This window comes from Paramormyrops kingsleyae, chromosome 4 (genome assembly GCF_048594095.1).
Source record: "Paramormyrops kingsleyae isolate MSU_618 chromosome 4, PKINGS_0.4, whole genome shotgun sequence".
Lineage (NCBI taxonomy): Eukaryota > Metazoa > Chordata > Actinopteri > Osteoglossiformes > Mormyridae > Paramormyrops > Paramormyrops kingsleyae.
Window position 1 is genome coordinate 47825291 of NC_132800.1, and position 20997 is coordinate 47846287.

At 44.5% G+C, this 20997-nt stretch overlaps 1 protein-coding gene and 1 long non-coding RNA gene across 2 annotated transcripts in view; one reads left to right on the forward strand and one right to left on the reverse strand.

The window, feature by feature from the left end:
- The window catches only part of LOC111832831 (ephrin type-A receptor 3-like), a 64630-nt gene extending 52384 nt beyond the window's left edge, over positions 1-12246 (reverse strand). The window contains exon 1 of the mRNA XM_023790542.2: positions 12111-12246. Within this exon, the coding sequence (XP_023646310.2) occupies positions 12111-12198 (88 nt within the window). The 5' untranslated portion in view covers positions 12199-12246. The remainder of the gene's footprint in view (positions 1-12110) is intronic.
- LOC140588892 (uncharacterized) lies at positions 10249-19410 on the forward strand. The gene is made up of 4 exons (XR_011990138.1): positions 10249-10719; positions 10881-11010; positions 12123-12301; positions 16352-19410. It is a non-coding gene; the product is annotated as an uncharacterized lncRNA (long non-coding RNA).
- The last annotated feature ends 1587 nt before the right edge of the window (positions 19411-20997 follow it).

Consider the following 20997-nt stretch of genomic DNA (forward strand, 5'->3'; position numbering starts at 1 on the left):
TAATCCTCCATATTTGTGCCGAATACCATTTCACCAGCATCCTTCGCTCCTTCTTCATGACCTAGTCCAGATCATGGTGGATGCAGACTTGTTTTAATGGCCCGTCTCTGGGCTTCTTCCACATCAGCCCAGGATTTATGTGTCTGAAAAGCTATCAGATATCAGGAATCTGGGGGCAATCTCCAGGTTAAATGGTGGGCTGCTTCGATTTGATTTCAAGGGGCTGATAGGATTTGTAATGATTTTCCCGTATCTTAACTGCACTATGGGAAGACTTTCACCTAGGCTATGAAGCTTAATACTGAATCTATGAAAGCAACGAAAACACTTTTTTAATTTAGCCCATTTACTAATATTACTGGATCTTTCATTAAACAAAGACCTGGGCCTACACCCTGCCTTAGCCCGTTTAGCTTTGAAATAGAAACATGTTGTTTGTGTCCCTTTCTGCCATTTTGTTAAATCTGCCTCCATTCCCCTGCTAAAAACAAACAGGTTTACTCCCTTTGCTACAGAACAGAATCATGTCATTCATTCCGCTGTTTCTTCAATATAACTTTGATAGTAAAAGTGTGGCCATTTTTACAAAGGCATATTCTTCTGATGTCACCCCAGGTAAGGATGTTACTCTAGCCAACAATAATGGCAGCCATTTTGGTGCCAGGACCAAGCAGAAAACAGCCTTAGTGATGTCATGTACGTCTGGTCCGATAAGGACACAGTCTGCCGTGTTTACAGAACACTCAGTGACTGTTTAACGTCTCACACCCGTCAGTGATTGGTGTCAAGCCAAAGGAGCTCGTCAGCAGTTATTAAAAGAGTACAGACTCACACAGGGTTCGGGAAGCCTGTTAACATTCCACACCTGCTTTCTTCAGATCTGCTTGATTGTCATTTCCGATTGGAACGCCGCTCTGAACTGGCGTGCGCCCAGGCACTGTGCGAAGTTAATTTTTAATCACCTCCCCCCTCTGCTGACAATTCATTCCTCCTGGAACTCTCTGATAACACACACACACCCAATTCATACAAGTCACAGCGACCCAGCTCCCAGCCCATCAAGGTCATGGACCCATCCACTCAATGAAGGTGCCAAAATTAAATTTTGCATGTACCAGCTAAGTGTCTGATGTGCAAAACTGAACCGTTGGGTAAACTAAAGAGCCAGCACATTTTTGTGCATCTGTAAATAACATATATATTTTTGCAAACTGCAGCCTGGTTCTTCTCTGTTTGTCAGTAATGAAGGGCTTCATCCTTGTCTTATGGGACTTCAGTCTTGCTTCTAGGAGCCTGATACGAACTGTCCTCGCAGTGCACTTCACACCTGTACTTAATATTTCCAATTCCTTTTGAAGGTCACTTCATGTCATCCTTTGATTCATGAGGCACAGTCAGATACCTAAGTTAACTGTCATCTCTGGCATTAGAAAGTCGCTTGAGCCCATCACCTGGCTGGTTTCTGGTATTTCCCAGTGTCTCCTGCTTCACCTTATTCTGTTGTACTGCTGTCTTATAAATATTGAACCTGGAAGCAACCTGGTGCTCAATGTAGCCTTCTGTCAGCAGACCAGGATTTAAAAATGCAGATATGTTTAAAAATATAGAATGGTCTCATAGAATGGTTTTCCACTGCCGTATAGATATAAAAAAACACCCAGTAATTCAGTGTGGAAGGGAAATTGTTCTATGAAGTGGTCCCTTAGTTCAGTAGCCTCCAACCCTGCTCCTGAAGATCTATCACCTTCCAGAGCTTACACTGTCAAAAAAAGGTACAGGCCTGGTATGTTTTGTTCCCAAGGTATAAACAACATTAATGTACCCAAACTGTACAAAAATGTACATTTCTATACCTTAAATGGTGCCCTTACTTACAACTGGGTTACAATTGACAGATCCTAGTGACAAGTAACTGTACCCTCAAAGATACAAATTGGAACAGATGCTCCCTGGGTTACGATGGTCCGTGTTATGACATTTCCACTTTACAATGGGTATTCCAGTTCCATTCTGTTTTTCACTTTCGGTACCTAATTCAATAAATTACATAAGATGTTGAACACTTTATTATAAAATAGGCTTGATTTTGCCCAACTGCAAGCTAATATAAGTGTTCTTTAGTATGTTTTAAATGTAGGCTCGGCTAGGCTATGATGTTTCTTAGGTTAGATGTACTGTATTAAAATGCATTTTTGCTTTATGACAAGTTTATAAGAACATAACCCCATCGCAACCTGGGAAGAGGTACTTTTTTCTCACTGCGTAGGTGCAGCCCTAATTTAACATACCTGTTGCAGGTAATCAGGCCCTTCAGTAGCATCTCAGTATCAGAGCCAGCTTAGCTTCAACATATATGGTTCCGGTCCTTCTCTTTGTAAGGTGTGTCAAATTAGGGTTGCTCCTGACCTCTGCAGAGTGGTAAATGGTGGTACAAAGTGATACAGGGTGGTACAAGCTCTCCCAGAAGCAGGGTTGGTGACCCCTGCCTTGAAGGCACCTCCTACAAAATTCTGCATCAGTGTCCTCGTACCGCGGTTACCCGGTGATGTGGAACAGATGGATGGAGAATAGATGCTCTGCTTCCAAGCTCAGCATTTCCACTCTCATCTCCAGCCGCTGGACTCAGACATTGCTCGCCTGACCCAGTAACACATTAAAAGCCCCTCGCAGCGGTGGGATCCCAGCATCCTGTTGGCCCACTTAATGTTAATCGAGCAGTCAGAGCTGAATGAGTTTCCCTTTCCGCTCTTTCTACCTGTCCGTGGCAGGATTTATCCATCGCATTGCAAACCACGACCCATGTATAAAGACCGACAAGCAATATTTCGGACATTAAGATATGCCGACCCAATAACAGCCATCTTCAGATAGTGTGGGCATCGTAAGAGAAGCAATTTGTCTTCCAGAAATCTTAAACATTTGGGCTATATTCACTGTACCAACTTCCTCAACTATAAAAGTATGTTTTTGTTCCTTTTTTTATAAATGTCAGGGACAAGTGAAATACCTTTAAAATACTTGAAATTTCTTTGCCAGCCTTGGGTTCTACAAAAGGCTATTGAGGACAGGTATACTGCTCCATTCCTTCATAAAAACAAAGAAAAAATGTCGATTTACAATGGGAACAAGGAGCCAGTTTTCAGCCGACTTTGCAGCTGACAGCAATTACCTTGGCCCCAGTCTCCCGCTTTCTCCGTTTATTTTCACGCGTGACGGTGTCGTATCACGTCACCTCCCCTCGTTTGTCCCTTGGCCTGTTTCGTGCTGCAATAATAAATACGGTTCAGTCGGGGGTCTCCCCACCCCCACCCTGACACATGAGTAAGGCAGCAGTCGTGGAAAGAATCACAGAGAAATTCCTCCCCCCGTTTGTCCAGAGGAACTTAAGACCTGCAAGCTGCCAGCCTTTATAACTCAATCGGGCTTCACCCCCCTCTGGGAGGGAAGATCTGACCTTTGTGCTAAGTTATATTCCGCGATAAACCAAAAGATTAGACATGCTTCTCTTAACCACAGGGCGGAGGACATGGATCTGGTTCAATCTGCATGCTAAACCCATCAGAACTTTAAAGACAAACAGGCATCATCATGCTTGCAGGGAAAGACAATAATATGGCCATTCCACTGTAGCAAATTTGAGTCGAAATATAGACTATTTGGCCTGACAGTTGCACTAGGAGAAACAGCAGTCACTGTCACCAGCTCCCATCCCCGACATTGTGGAGAGGCAAGTAATGACCTTGTGACACAGGCTGTGGCTTCAGCACTCAAACTGCATAACCATCGTTATATAACCCATTAGGACGTACGGTACAAATTGCACTCGAGTAGAGATGGTTGCATCACGTAGACCGTGTACACATGTACACATAGAAAAACCCTAATAACATGCATATAAGGACCTCTCTCATGGATCATAGGTACAGACTACCATCTCCCACAGAACTACACCCCTATCACATGGAGAACCAGGTCAGGGGGCACAGAGAGGTCATTCAGGAATAGGAGGAACCAGTAGGTTCTGGTTCAAATACCATATCCAGATACTGCTTAGGAGGCGGTACGGTGGTATGAGAAGATAAATCGACATGCAAGCTTTGAGCCAAGCACCTGCGTTTTTGTGGCTCTCGGGAGTACAGCGCAGAGTCCCACATCCTCGGGAGGGGACACCTCCCACAAGCACCTGCGTTTGTGTGGCCCTCGGGAGTACAGCGCAGAGTCCCACATCCTCGGGAGGGGACACCTCCCACAAGCACCTGCGTTTGTGTGGCCCTCGGGAGTACAGCGCAGAGTCCCACATCCTCGGGAGGGGACACCTCCCACAAGCACCTGCGTTTGTGTGGCCCTCGGGAGTACAGCGCAGAGTCCCACATCCTCGGGAGGGGACACCTCCCACAAGCACCTGCGTTTGTGTGGCCCTCGGGAGTACAGCGCAGAGTCCCACATCCTAGGGAGGGGACACCTCCCACAAGCACCTGCGTTTGTGTGGCCCTCGGGAGTACAGCGCAGAGTCCCACATCCTAGGGAGGGGACACCTCCCACAAGCACCTGCGTTTGTGTGGCCCTCGGGAGTACAGCGCAGAGTCCCACATCCTCGGGAGGGGACACCTCCCACAAGCACCTGCGTTTGTGTGGCCCTCGGGAGTACAGCGCAGAGTCCCACATCCTCGGGAGGGGACACCTCCCACAAGCACCTGCGTTTGTGTGGCCCTCGGGAGTACAGTGCAGAGTCCCACATCCTCGGGAGGGGACACCTCCCACAAGCACCTGCGTTTGTGAGGCCCTCGGGAGTACAGCGCAGAGTCCCACATCCTCAGGAGGAGACACCTCCCACAAGCTCCCAATCGCTGCCTATCACTGCCGTGAACCTTCCCTGACCCCAGTGAGGAATTTTATTAACCCCGTTAGATACTCCTCCACCAGCTAAGAATCTCACTGGATGTTTGCCTCACCTATTCCGCAGCCCCGGTCGCATTTGGCATTATCCAATAAAGTCTCAGGCACAATTCAGTGGACAATAAATGTCTACCATCACCCGGAGAGTAAAAAGCACCACAGGCAATTTCCTTGGGTATATATCTGGGAATCAGATGCTTTTATCCTGAAGAGAAATATGTGCCAACGCAATTTTTCCAAGTGGACAGCGGCAGCTCACACCCAGGATTTGATCCAGACAATAACTGGTTCTGAGCTTGGTGTCAAAATCATGCTTCTCCCACCCCGGTCCGATAAGGCAGTGGTCACACTGTTCCTGATAAGGTGCTGGGGGGGAGGTGCAGGGCTGTGTTTAGCTCAGTCCTATACACTCACCTAAAGGATTATTAGGAATACCTGTTCAATTTCTCATTAATGCAATTATCTAATCAACCAATCACCTGGCAGTTGCTTCAATGCATTTAGGGGTGTGGTCCTGGTCAAGACAATCTCCTGAACTCCAAACTGAATGTCAGAATGGGAAAGAAAGGTGATTTAAGCAATTTTGAGCGTGGCATGGTTGTTGGTGCCAGACGAGCCGGTCTGAGTATTTCACAATCTGCTCAGTTACTGGGATTTTCACGCACAACCATTTCTAGGGTTTACAAAGAATGGTGTGCAAAGGGAAAAACATCCAGTATGCGGCAGTCCTGTGGGCGAAAATGCCTTGTTGATGCTAGAGGTTAGAGGAGAATGGGCCGACAGATTCAAGCTGATAGAAAAGCAACTTTGACTGAAATAACCACTCGTTACAACCAAGGTATGCAGCAAAGCATTTGTGAAGCCACAACACGCACAACCTTGAGGCGGATGGGCTACAACAGCAGAAGACCCCACTGGGTACCACTCATCTCCACTACAAATAGGAAAAAGAGGCTACAATTTGCACGAGCTCACCAAAATTGGACAGTTGAAGACTGGAAAAATGTTGCCTGGTCTGATGAGTCTCGATTTCTGTTGAGACATTCAAATGGTAGAGTCAGAATTTGGCATAAACAAAATGAGAACATGGATCCATCATGCCTTGTTACCACTGTGCAGGCTGGTGGTGGTGTAATGGTGTGGGGGATGTTTTCTTGGCACACTTTAGGCCCCTTTGTGCCAATTGGGCATCGTTTAAATGCCACAGCCTACCTGAGCATTGTTTCTGACCATGTCCATCCCTTTATGACCACCATGTACCCATCCTCTGATGGCTACTTCCAGCAGGATAATGCACCATGTCACAAAGCTCGAATCATTTCAAATTGGTTTCTTGAACATGACAATGAGTTCACTGTACTAAAATGGCCCCCACAGTCACCAGATCTCAACCCAATAGAGCATCTTTGGGATGTGGTGGAACGGGAGCTTCGTGCCCTGGATGTGCATCCCACAAATCTCCATCAACTGCAAGATGCTATCCTATCAATATGGGCCAACATTTCTAAAGGATGCTTTCTGCACCTTGTTGAATCAATGCCACGTAGAATTAAGGCAGTTCTGAAGGCGAAAGGGGGTCAAACACCGTATTAGTATGGTGTTCCTAATAATCCTTTAGGTGAGTGTATAAGAGTGGTGGTACTCACTACCGCAGACAGATGCATTGGGGGGCGTGTCCTCTGAATGTGCATATATACACCCAAGAAGCACATGTGCTACTGAGAAACCCCTGTTACTTTTACTTTAAATACACAAACCAGGCCACAACAAGGCTTGAAAATGAATGAAAATTCCAAAGAGTACAATTTTGGCACTTGAAAATGCAGTCATTTAAAAAAAATTTGTTTGGCAGGGTCATCCCTATATAGTATCTGGTTTTCAAGATGTAAAGTGTCAGAGACACACATCCACACACACCTATGGCTGCTGTCAAGAACGAAGGCATCCTGACCTGGAAAAGAGATGCTACTGGGAACCGAGGGGGTGTCAGCTCATGCCAGCAAACGCCAAGTCACAGCAAGCCCGCTGACCTTGAGGCTCTGTGCCCCTTTTCAATCCCACATTCCCACAGCTTAATTCCACCAGCCCGACACGGTCGAGCCAGGTTGCAGAGTAAGCAACTGCCGTGAGTTTTAAGTGAGGGGGTGTTGCCCGTGTAGGAGAAATTTGTGATTAAAGACCAAAAAGGCTTGAGTGCAAACAGGCTTAGTCTTGATTCAATCAGTGTAAATATTCTTATATCTAAAAAGGACAAGCAGCTGGATGAGCAGTCCAGTGACCAATGCTCTCTGCCCTTGGCGTACTCACTGCACTCGAGCTCAGGGACCGCAGCATGACCCGGCCAACATCCCAGTCAAGGCTAACGTCTCGGAGCCGAAATAACACCCCATGTCTCAGGAAGTGACCTGGGTGCTCGCAATCCTCACCCGTTAGTTATTTGAGCTGTGACATGCAAGCGTCAGGACCTGTATCAATAACAGTAGGATGAAGTGGCAGTGTGGTGGTGCGGTAGACCTGGTTTATAGACAGCAACCCTAGAGATGACCATCAGATAGTGTCCGATAAGGGACACGACCACAGGAGAACACAACAAAGAGCGTGGAGGTCATCGTATAGATCAATGGACCTGCCGATTATACGCAAAAAGACTGGAAGGAGATTGTGGGAATCACGGTGCCTGTTAATCATCTGTTTAATCACGCCAGCCCTAAGCATCGACCCATGCCAAGAAATATGGAATTGCCGATACATACAAGCGCCAGGCAATTGATGCAATTAAATGTACGAGATGACCCCTGACCCCTCGTTGACAACTATACAATATTGTCTCATTAAACACAACAAAATTCCCAGGAATTGCAGCCTCATCTAGAGGCTGCTTATCTGCTACGGGTCACAGAAATCCAAAGTCCATGTCTGAAAGTATATGTCATGGTATGTCCTGGATGGGGCGTTAGTACTTGCAGACAAAATATCCAAAAACACCCAAGGATAAAACTGATTAGCATGCCCTCAGACTTTGAGAAGAAAGTCTGTGTCTTGATCTAGTTTGGCATCCATCCAGATTCTCAACCACCATGCCACCTAGTGCCCCCCTAAGTGCATGACATATATAACAATGAATGTTTTGATTAGTCCTAATAAAAGCCAACAGACTATGACATCCTGCGGTATTGAGTGCACTGCCAAGGTCTCGAAGCTGAAATTGCCCGTGTCAGCCCTGGGGGACAGGGCTGTAAAATCTGAAGCTGGGGGTGCAGTGCGGGGAGATGTACAGCTGCTATCTGATATTCCTACCGAATGAGGGAGATGAGAACCAGCTGGAAAAATATAGCCCCCCAGCACGCAGTGTCATCTAACATGGCCAGGTGTTGGCGCTGAACCGAAGGCAGAGAGCGGCAGCTGTCAGTCACAGCCGTGGATGAATCCAAGGTCAACAAAATACGCAAAGACAGGATCTAATGCTGCGTTCCATTTACCTCGGAGGTCGAACTCAGAACTGGGAATGACGTCAAAAACAAGTTAACAGCGTCCCAATACAGCAAGTCAGAAAGCAATTTAGCAGTACCAGGGACCTGTTTCAAAAGGCAAGATTTCTTGCTTAGCCAGACAGCTTGTTGGATTTAAGGTACCTCAGTTTAAATGGGTTTTATTTTCATTTACTTACATTTAGCCCAGACTACCTTAAATCCGACAAATTATCCGACTACATAAGAAACCCAGTTCTAGACTGGTTAATTGTTAGGCATTGTTTGCAAAATCAGTTGATAACAACACACTATGCAGTGTTTTGCGCATAAAACTCCATTCCAACACGTCCATAGCAGTTGGACAGTATTGTGTGTATGACCAATTTAATGAGCCACAAATCAAACGTACGTGCTAATGAACAGTGTAAAACTACAGCTTTAACTTCTGTTGATAAAGGGTGCAGCCATCTTGAATTCTGAGCTCAGGGTTGTGTCGATTCCTCCGAGTTTGTGAGTCAGAATTCCAACTTCAGGGGGTGTTCCAGTTGAAATTTCCAACTAGGAACTCTGAATTTGCGAGTTATGAGTTCAAATGGAACGTAGCATAAGATCAAGGTCGAGAAATCCGGATATCAACCTGGGGGGGGGTAGAGTTGAGACTGCTTTGCTTGAAGACCGTGTCTCAGACCAAGCGCTCACCATCAGAAGAATCAAGCCTGGAAACAAGCGACCCTTAGCTCCTCTCCAGAAACCACATCCAGCTATGAGGATGGCTAACAGAGAGCACACAGACAAGTGTTTGGTCATCCCTACAGAACCAACCTGGGCACCATACCAGAGGTCTCACTTCACAGACATTCTGCAGGTAAGCATACATGGGGCCAGCTGGGTGGATTAGGAAACCTCGGTCAATAGTGAACAGCTGATAGGAGAACCTTTCATGTTAGATATTAGGTTAGCAGATACTCCATACAAAGGTGAATTAGCACTGGAAGGTTTAACTCAGTCTGTTGAGGTTATGTACCTTCCACAATGGCACAACAGAGGCTTGATCTTGCCTAAGAGACGGAGCACCTGCTGGCTGCTCACATCTTCTCAGAGGTGGGTGTGTTCATGACATGGCAGGTCCACCCGCCCCCTGAAAGGTGTGAATTTCCGCAACCTCTTTTCACAACCTGGTTTGTATCTCCTGACATTTCTAAAGGAGTTCTTTTCATATCACATGGCATCAAGTAAATAAAACACACATACACAGTGATCTAGAGGCATGGGAGTGCCACTTTGAGCAGCCCATAAAATCAGCAGAGGTCTCTTTGAGTCACCTCATTATCTTTAAATGAAAACTAATCTTAACACATTGTACAGTGTGACTTGGAAAATGGAGAGGAGATGAAAGAACAAAGAGCGTCATTCCTGAGCGGTTTTCAGACAGGGGACTTGAAATCTGTTTCATCTAAAACTCGGCACATTCGCCCAGAGGACGACAGACACATAGTCCAAACGCCTGATGTCATTGTAATTCATCTCCACTCCCCTGATTCCCCCGCAAAATCTCACCTTTGCCCTGCTTTAGATGTGATTCCCATGACCCCGAAGACCATGCAGTGAATCTTTGTCATTTTCTTATTTCCAGGTGGAACAAGTCAGGGAAAGATCAGGGCTAACAAGCAGCAATATCGAAGCTCATCAATCGGTCGGATTAACAGTTGTCTACCCATTACTGGTTTTGCTGAAGTGTCATTCCTTGTTTAACGATCGGCTCTAGCCCGTAATAGAACCATCCATATCAATTCTGACACACAATCACCTACACGCGCACAAACGTCCGAAGAAGTCAGTGCGCCATCTGCTGTACAAATTCAGTCACTCCAGTCGGCATGAGGATTACTACGCAGCAACGATTAGACGACGGTCTCTACGAATTCATTGTAATGCCACATTTCCATGATTGAGTGTGGTTTGTAGTTTGCCAAATGTTCGACCAATTTTTTTAACGGTGTTTCAGTTTTGTGAAGTACTTCAGCGCAAGCTAGACAGGAATTCAGAAAACAGTTCACAACTGGACCCCCAGCCCAGCTCCGATCTTGCGAACCAAGGATGGCGGCTATGGAGTGCCGACGCGAGTAACAGGGAAACGCGAAACAGGGAACGCTGCCCTATTTCCCCTCCCGCTCATTTCGTGGGGAAAGCATCTGTCTGCGCTGACAGCTCTGTACGTTCAAAGTGGTGCTCCAAACGAAGCCAGTGGTCTGCGGATTATCTGAAATACTCAGATAAGTATCACACCCACTTTCCATTAAAGCACCATCTGCACAATTGCTCCACTGCGAAGGTGACAAAGCTTTTAATCCAGGTAAGATCGCTTAATACACCTGGACGAGTTATAATTAACACTGCCATCTGAAGTATCAACCCTGGCCATTTGTGCTGATATTTGTCTGAAAGGAACTTATCATTTGTGCGAGTCTCTTCTTTTAATCTGTTTTGAACATTTATTGTATTCATTATTTTTAGGGGTGGCCGTACCCAGGCAACGCAAAAAAAAACTTCCCAGGCGAGTGAAACCATAAGCAGTCGCGACTGGGCCGGCCGCACCTTGCTTCGGATGGTACCCCCTGGTCTGGACAGACTCCCTATGAAAAAGGCACGTATGGGACACTTCCCGTACAGTGGATCGGACCATGGGTGCACTACATTTAACTGGATTGTAACTCTGCGAAGCACGTTATTCCACAGAACGTGTCTCTGATAGAAGAAAAAAATTGAGATTAAAAAAATGCCATCTATTTATTAAAGGCTTCTTCAGAACGTGTCATTCAGAGGAAGCATGGTATCGCAATGGTGTGCGGTGGGAAGTGTGGGAAGTGTGGGACCTCAGCAAGGTCGGGTGAGATCCGTCTCCCCCATTATAACATCCTAGTGGGTCAATGGGTAAAGCAGCAGTCCGATCACCTGGAGTGCCAGTGAAACCAGTTTAAATGATAACAGCGGATTGATGCACTGGCGGGGGACACACTGTGATTTTTCACACGGTGTAGTTGCCCGTCGTACGGATCAAGGCGACGTACTATATTCTACAACAATTCCTATTTGTACTAACACTATATTTATATTTACAAGGCTGACATATTTGTCATTTCTAGTTATCAGCCCTATTTGCGGAGAAGTATACTGTATAGGGTAACCATGTATGTAAGTTATATAGATCGACTTACGGCGGTAAAAGCTGAACCATCGTGCCCAACCTCCGTAAATCACAAGTCACATGTAAAATACAAAAATTACAATGAAAATACCGCTCTCTCTATATTATTCTCTCTATTATACGTGCATGCATATATACACATAATCACATCGCGTGCATATATTAACACATAGGCTATATTGAGTGAAAGACTGAGTTAATAGAAATGCTCGTTTCTGGTTTGTCGCTGCTTCATAAACTTTACCAAGTGAGCATTGATAATTAGTGGCAACTGATGCTGACAAAAAGAGAACTTTATCTTTTTGTGCCCGAAATGTGCAAAATTAAATATTGCCGAACTCAAAAGCGTGTCCATACAAATCTAATACAAAAGTGAGAGACGGCGGCGGAGCATTATCCGCGCTTCTTGCTCGTTTCCCCTGACTTGTCCATGATTCATGCCAAGCATCTCTGCGGACAGCCGGCGCCTAAGCACAGCGAAGCCTCAGCTATGAAATTCAGATTTAACTGGTGAGACGAATGTAGAGAAATAATCCTACCTTCATTTTCAGGGTAATTCCGCAAAGCCAGGTTCGGCGCCAACGCGAAAAGGATCAAGAAGGTTGGGTAAATCCAATGGACTGGCATTTTCAGGCATCCCTGTGCACAAACTTACTGATCCCGGAGAGCTGGCTGTGCTGGAGGAGAAGTGAGCGGCGGCCAGCGCGGAGGAGGATCCTGCGCCGCTCCGGTCTGTCAATCACGGAAGGGGGGGGGGGCAGGTCAAACGCCCGGGGATGGAGGCTCGCCTTGGTTTTGAAGCCCTGAAATAACAAGCTTCAAAGATGGGCATTTCCTTCTAGGTTAATGTGAAACCTCCAACTCCAAGTCACCTCCTTATCTGCGGCCGATTTTTTGGTTAAAAAATGTAATTGGTTATTTCGAAAGCGATCTTAATCACTTGAGCCCACTGGCAAATAGGATCTATTATCCCCACCTAAAAGCCTCAGGAGTAGGACGCTTTTTGTGGTGCTGTATGGAAAGATTCGAACGGAAAGCCCAAGACAAATTTATACAATTTTTCTAACATATTGAAATTAGGCATATTTACTGGCACTTTATATACGTATGAAGTCAAGGCTATTAAACGGCAGTCTAATTATTTACGTTATTTTATAGAGACCTATCAGTCGCTATCGGCTTTGCCATTTTTGTTTTCTTGCAGTCATTTTCTGACGACTTTATAATTCAAACCTGCAGCCCTTCTTTTGAAGATAAATTGAAATTTGGGTCCAAGTTTGAAATTCGGGAAGGTTAGAGGCAGCCATTATTCCAAAAAAAAAAAAAAATCACAATAATAGTGGTTATTCATCCATTTGCAGTAACCGCTTTTTCAGTAATTTGCTACGGGGGCAGTTTTAGATTAAAATAATCCCATCAATTGGAGTGTGAACGTGAAGGTCAAACACGTGGTTGGCAGATTTGTAAAGCACCAGTTTCCCTCGTGAAGACCATCCATCATCAAAGTCCACAACCGCCCCCCCCCAGCCGAATACACGCCCGTGCTTGGTGCCAGATGACAGCCATCATGACAGAGTGACAGCGCGGGAGGGGGGCGGGGTTTGGGCTGCGAAGGTCCGTGAGCTTTAGGGAGTCAGACACGGTACCCGGGAAGGAAGGCTGTTATCTGCACGCGTGATGTTGGCAGCTGGCAGCTGATTGACTGCAGGAGATGAACAGCCAAAAATAATGGCGGGGGGTGTTGGTTTACTTATCAACCAAAGCTGCTCTTCTGTTCTGGAACGTTTGCTGTGTTTAACTTCCCCGTTAGCAGCTCGCATTTTGCCAGTGTGCATGCTAAGGCACGTCAACCCCCTGCTCTGTCTTTAGAGCTTAGATCTACAGTATCTCTAGGTGTGTGTGGTCATGTATATCTCCAGTTCCGGATCTAGGCTGCTCTGGTTGGGGGGGATTACAAATTTTGGGTGGTCAGCGTTTCATACAATGGCTATACTACAGTGGAGTAGCGGCTTGTGACGAGAGAGATAGGTGGGGTACATGGGCATATTCATACTGTACGTTTGAACTATCTATGAATTCTAAATTATGAATGGTCATCTCTCTAATCAGGAAAGACTATTATTATTATTATTATTATTATTATTATTATTATTATTATATGATTTCTGTACGTTTCAGATGGAAGTGTCTGCTAACTAAGCATAAGCGTAACATAAACATAAGCTTATCTACTGGCATAATAACTGAACTGCTGGTAGCAAGCTTTGATTTGAGAACCAAAACTTGTTGTTTGTGGTTGTGTATGAATAATTTAAGTGAATTATTGCACGTCATCTATCTAACCAGGGGGTATTCCATAAAAATAGCTAAAGAACGCCAGACTTTCCCGAAAAAGTCAGACCGCTTCCATATCAAACTAGCACCATCTCTAACCTCATAGCCTCATGTCGTTCCATTAACGCGGTTCAGCTTAACCTAATCAAGGCTCATAAAAGACAGACTTGCATAGCGCACACCCGAGATATTTAAGAAGCCCAAATGAATGGATAAACGGTAGATCGATCAAATTTGTCAGAAAGTGTGTAAAACGACAGCGGTGTTTTTTTCCGCTGCAGAACAAACGCTGTATGAAATATACAAAGATGTAATCGTTAAAAAAAGGCAACACTGTGACCATAAATAAATGCCTGGTACGGTGGTACAGTGGTTTATACTGTCGCCTCACAGCGTGAAAGTTCCTAGTTCGCTCACCATAGCCAACGGGAAGCCTGATCTTGGTTGAATTTACGTGCCATTCTTACTGTGTAATGTTATTCTGAATTATTTGATCTCCGTAAAATACTTTTAATCGCATAGATGTGAAATGTTCTGCACAAATAACCGTGTCTTGTCTTTGCTCTTTACTAATAAACTTTCAAAGTAGACTGTGACTAAACAAAATATAAAAATATCTTCCTGTTCATATTATTTTAACGGATTTTTTTTTCAGGCATTAAACTTTATGTTTGACCTTTGTAATATGGGTACGCTTTTATTTTAATTATTTTGGAATTAATTGAAATGCTGAGACGTGATTTTTATAGGCTTTATTATATATTTTACATGAGATGAGTAGTGACAGCGCGGAATTTCGTCCGACGGAACGATCTTTTGGGAATCTGAACCCAGAGGTCTGACGTTCTTTGATACAACGTTAAACTAAGCCATACAGTTAACCTGGTGCGGAGCAGACTTGTTCACTCGCCTAAGTTACCATGGTAGCTCAGTGGGGATTCATTTAAGACACTTTGATGGTACGGAACTCCCACTTAAATAAGCCCGACTTGTGGAAAAGTCAGACTTTCCCTTAATCCTGCTTCGCGGAACACCCCCCAGGCAACGTTATTTATACTGAGCGCTGACAGGGTTGCCACCTCTCACGCGTCTGTCGTGACGCTCACGCTTTCAGGTTCTCACGGTCTTTCGGCAAATCTATATTATTCCATTATAAACCTAAATCAGCTACATCAAAAGTTTTGGAATAGTCTGCAAACCCTACAGACTATTTTTTATTATTATTGCTATTAATTCACGTAATAAAACTCTTACATACGTGTAAATGTGTGTGCAGACTTGTCTCGAATTGAAAATGTCATTCCAGCCACCTGATCAAAGTTGGCAACCCTGCGCTGATATCAAGATTAGCAAACTGTCAAATGTTAAATACAATAGTGCACCCCAATCCCAGGGGTTACGGCCAAGACTGACCGCAAACCGTGATTAGTAGCGAACACATTAAATTACTTGTTTTTCCTGTACCTAGACATACCTATGATAAAGTTTAATTTTCACTTTAAGTGTACTGTACGTTCTAGTGAGCTTCCTAGCCAACAGAAATGTTAGTTAGCTAGCTAACTAAGAGTTCACTAAACCCCTACTAGCAAAGATCCTTATTCAACACATTACAGCAAACTACAGCAACAAATGATACATTATAACACGAAGGAGCTTTAATAAGAATAGAGTGACAATCCTCCTCCACTTTCAAAGGTGACTACAAACACTACGCAGAAGAATATGTGATGGGGCGAATGAAATAAACGTGATTGGCAGATTCAGATGGCGAAGGCTAAAGTTGACCAATTGGGTGGGCAGAGCATAAATTTGGGCGGGCATAACCCATCGCTGCCCTGCCGTGTCCCTACAATATCAATATAAAAAACATATTATTTTGACGTTCTGGGACCATTTTCTTCGGTCCCCACAAGGGGAAATTCAGTTTTATAAAAAATCAGTGACAATCAAAATCCTAAAACAGCCAAAAGTCTTTAGTTTGGTTATGGCTCAATAGGGCTTAAGGTTGATATAGTTATGCTTAGAGTTATGTCCATAGAAATTAATGGAGAGTCCTCACAAAGATAAGAATACATAGTGTGTGTGTGTGTGTGTGTCTTAAGGGAGGAGGGGGGCACATTCATTGTCACTGTGTCCAAGCACAAAGCAATTAGGATTCAGGCCCCTTAGCTAAATACCATCACAACCAATTCTGCAAAGCTGATAACACAATTATTTGCATGTTATTATGGGGGGGTCTTCCTCCCTGCACAAAGAAGAAGGATTATCCTGTTAGGGTGGGGGATGCAGGAAAATGGCAGTAAAGGTCTCTTCTTTCAAATGCGTGAGATCGCTGGCATGGTCACGCACTGTTCATTGGGAAGTTTGATTTTCTTGTTTTCATTGGTGGTAAAGTTTGTGCTGTGAAATGTACAGATGGCTCCTTGCTTGGTTTCGTTTTATAAAGGACCCATTGGAATGCAGCTGCCCACAAACAGGCGAGATGGACCGGAGCCTCCGTGACCAGGTCTGCCGGCTGGGGGTGGAGTTACTATGGTGCTGGGAGTGCATGCTACGCTTCAGCTGTGACAAGCAGTTACTGGGATGTCTGAAGACAGGATGTTCACCATTTGCCTAGGATGTCAAGTATTTCAGCCACACGACACCCAGATCTAACTGGAAATTACCAGTGGTGCTTTTTATTTGACTTCAGGGCAACTGCCAAAAGGGGGCAACGTTGAGGCAGCATCGGCAAGTTCACTGAATGTCAGCCGACTAAAACATCATAGTTAATGTGTTCACAGACATGTTTTTGTTACATGTGTGTTTCCTATGTTAACCTTAACATTCATGACACCTTACAGTGGCTTGAATGGAAAATAATTTCCCTGCTTTGTGACTCTCAGTGGCAAATCGCATTTCAGCATGTTCCCATAAGTGTGTCATAATGGGAAAGCATTTACTGTAGGAGTGTCTTTTGACCTTGCACATGATTGCAATGTTCTCTGCCAGTTACACGTTTCTGTGGTGATCAAAGAGAGCTCTTCTCTGCACCACTGCTGGGGGGTTATGTTGTTTCTGGGGACCCAATCCAAAAATCACTTTGGGGTCCTATCCTTCCATAGTGTAATAATTGTTTGTGGCCAATAGGGGGCCCAAACCTCAGGGGCCCCACACAAATGCATGATTTGAGTGGTGATAAACACTTCTGCGCCCCCCGGTGTACTCACACAATTTGTCCAAGCTCTCTCAGTCCAGCCCACATTTCTGATCTTGACCTCCTGTAACCGCAGCAGATTTAAGAGCATTGAGCAACTTCAAAGTTTCCCCAAAATATCTCCAGGCCAGTTAAAAAAAAAATGGCTGACACATCCAGCGAAGAAAGAAAAGCAGAAATGCACAAACAAACCATCCTGACCCCAGGTCTCCATGACGACGTGCCCGGAACGACCCCGGGCCAGTATTTGGTTTTTCTCCTCACTTCATGGCTGCTTCAAGAACAGCTCAAGCCGCACTGGTCAGAGGTGAAGAAGGCAAAGGAAACTGTCTCTCCTGACCCTGTCAATGCCTCAGTCCTGGGTTCGAGACAGTGGCCAGCAAACCAGCCGGCACTGTTTTGCAAAAAGCAGGCTGGATCAGAACCAGGCCGGCCTCCAAACCCAGACATTTGCAATCGGGCAAAATTCTCAGGCAGCTAAGACAAGACCTTTTTTTTCTCTTATCCAAACAAAAAGCAAAACGCTCCAGTTCCCCTTAGAAATGCTGCCCATCAACAGTGAGCAGCATTGTGGGAAAGTCCCCTTTGGTTCTGACCCTGTACCCATGAGGCTCTGCCAAGGAGACAGACTGAGAATCATCTCACTTCCTTACACACTTGGCATGTTACATGCTTTTTCTTAAATGTTTACCTGCCGCTTCCTGTTTACCATGGCTGATGTAAAGAAACAAAAATTAATACAATTGTAAAATATATTCAAGAACCAGATTATTTTTAAACCTTTGGTAAAACCCGTAAAAATCATCGAACAGTTTACAGTGACACGTTCTGTAATAAGGGAGTACACGTTGTTACTTTATAATGTCAGTCATTCAAATGACTAGTTAATTAAGTTAAGACAATTTTTGACTTCATGAAAATTGTTTCCGACACAAAACAATCCGCAAATCACAATGGTAAATGGATTCCTCTAATTGTGAAAGAAATTTATCCTACTTTAAGCTTTAAACATCCACATATCATATCTCTCCTCAAACGTGTATACATCCATCGGCCGAGATCACAAATAAATAGGCTAATTGAAAATAAATGGTTGTAAGGTCCACAGAAAAGAAAGAAAAACTGACAGTTTCACTTCTTTGGATCCAAATGTGGAATAAGGCGAGTTCAGTCGAGGTGTTTGGGGTATTTTCCGCCACCTTAATTGGGCTGCGAAATGTCCTTTTAATTCTTGTGCATATCTGCCAGCCTTTATCCGCATTATGTTCGTTTAAATGAGGACACACCATCGGAGATGAATGAAACATCCCAGCCGCAAACATGCGAGAAGTCTGCGGTCTTTGGAGATTTACCGCGCTGATAAATGCGTGACACGGTTAATATTTGATGGCTGTTGATTCAGCCTCATAATGATTTCATTTAAAACCTGCCTAGAGGCGAAACATTTCTTTTGGCCTTTAGATGCTCTTTCCCCTCAACTTATTATCTCCCATGAACGTCAACTAAATATTTATTTACATTATTCCTTTGAGCTTGTTACCCCCAATCAATATATGGTTTTATTTATCTAGGCTGAAGCTTTCCACTAAACGTTACATTTTGATATTAAACTGAAAGTGCTGTCAATATATTGAATGATATAAATATTTTGAATGTGCATTTATTACATAACCCAGGACACGCAGTCCGGTAATCCAAGATGACCATGTTTGTGGAGCCTTTGGATCCGGCTGTGCTGCACCTCTTGGGCAGCTCCTGCATGGCCACGCCGTCTCGACATCCGCCCGGACGCGATCCAGCGGCTCGGCTGGAAACACTCAGCCCTCAAACAGCAAAGAGGAAACGACGAAGCCGGTGTGCGTGGAAGCCCATGCAGGATGCCCGATTGCTACCATCAGTCGGGCCCAGCTTACTTGAACTTGGCTAGAGTTAAGCCTCTCGTTCAGATAAAATGAACACGTAGCCCCTCTCCATGAGTTAAATGCAACCAACCAACGCTGTGAGCTGGGTGTGTCTATGTGTTCATGGGGGGTTGCGCGGTTATGTTTTTATTTATGAAGGAATAAAATACACTCTGTTTCAACTGACCACTCGTCCTAAACGGGAGACCAAGCAAAGGAAAACCTACGGTTATCCCGATCACACCCAGCTCTGCCAGCGTGGTCTGCAATCACAGCAACGTACTGATCCCCGTCCAGAGGAAACAAAAGGGCCGCAGGGGGGGAATTCGCCGAAACACCACCCACCACGTATACAGTCTTTTATTTCATTTTAATTTTTAATAAAGGCTTTCATCCTAAAACAAATAATCCCGGTCTCTCAGGGTCGTGGCTTCAAATCGTCTGCTTACCCAACGCCCCTCCGATCCACATTTTTACCATCACCACCCTCCCCCCTTGGGTTGCTCCGTTAGATTTGTTCTAGCGCAGGCAATGGGAAACAAGAGGAAGAACCAGATTATCGACCGAAAGCTTAAAATAGACCCCAAATCTACAACCGCCCAGGAGCTGTGACCTAAGAAGACCCCCAACACGCATCTCCATGTCCCCAGGCGAGTAAAGGTCTGTAAACCCCAGCAGTCTAATCTTAGACCAGCAGAGAACGACCCTAGTGGTTTACTGGCTTCTTTTGATTGCGACCCTCGTTAACCCATGGGTCTTACGATGGAGAGATCCTATCTGGGCGTGACAGCTGTATGCATACTGGCTTTTGGGCGAAGATTAATTAGCCCTGAGTTAAACGGTCAAACAAAGACGTGAATGACATATTTAAAAATCAGTCGTTCGGCTAGATATAAAGCTTCATAAAGTGTCAATCAACATCATCCAGATCATATGCAGAGTTTGTAATGGGGGGCAAAAAAGAGCGCATCTCACTTTCCTTGTCTTAACGCACGTATCTGATACACACATATCCTGTTGCTTTGTGTGTTTATAAGCACCTGAAATGTTACGCCCAGCATAACTTGGGTTGTCCTCTTTTTCACAGTCTTTTTTGGGACCTAAAATTCTCTTTAATCAGAATACTTTCTGCATGCATTGATGCCTCTCTTTGCGACCTGCCCCGAGGTATCCTATTTTTTTTTTGCGTATTTCAGTAATTAATAGCGCGTTGTCCTTGTAGGCAGCTTTTAAGTAGTGTTAGGGTTACCACCGTCCGTTATGCGGGGAAAGTTAGGACAATTCCAAGGGCCCCTGAGTGACAGATATTATATTATATTATATTATATTATATTATATTATATTATATTATATTATATTATATTATATTATATTATATTATATTATGTGGGACGGGTGGCAACCCAACAAGTTTACTCTGGTGCCAAATTCTGCAGCTCTCTCCCAGAAAAAGCTACATAATGTGTAATTACTTTCAAAACTAGGCTGAAAACGCATCTTTTCACCACTGCGTATAGTATAGTATAGTATAGTCTATGATATTCAGTGATTTTATTTAATTTTAAACACATAATCGGTTATTTTATTAATCTATTTCCGAGAAAATGACTCCCCCAGAAGAGTAAAGGACTATACTCCCCAGTGAGGTATGGGCTAGAGCAGGGGTCCCCAACCTTTTTGAAACTGAGAGCTACTTCATGGGTACTGAGCCTTACGAAGGGCTACCAGTCTGTAACGCCCTCCTAAACTCATCTAAACTTCATGTATAATGAACATGTTTTAAATGTTTTTTTAAGATATTGTCATTTTCAAATCTATATAGATGCAAATGTGATTAAAGAAGAATAGCAACAGGATAAAATTAAATTTTAGGCGCTGCTCACTGGTGAGTTGTGCTATTATTAGATCAGGTCCGCGGACGACTCATGTGGTCCTTGAGGGCATCCTGGTGCCCGCGGACACCATGTTGGTGACCCTTGGGCTACAGTGAGGTAA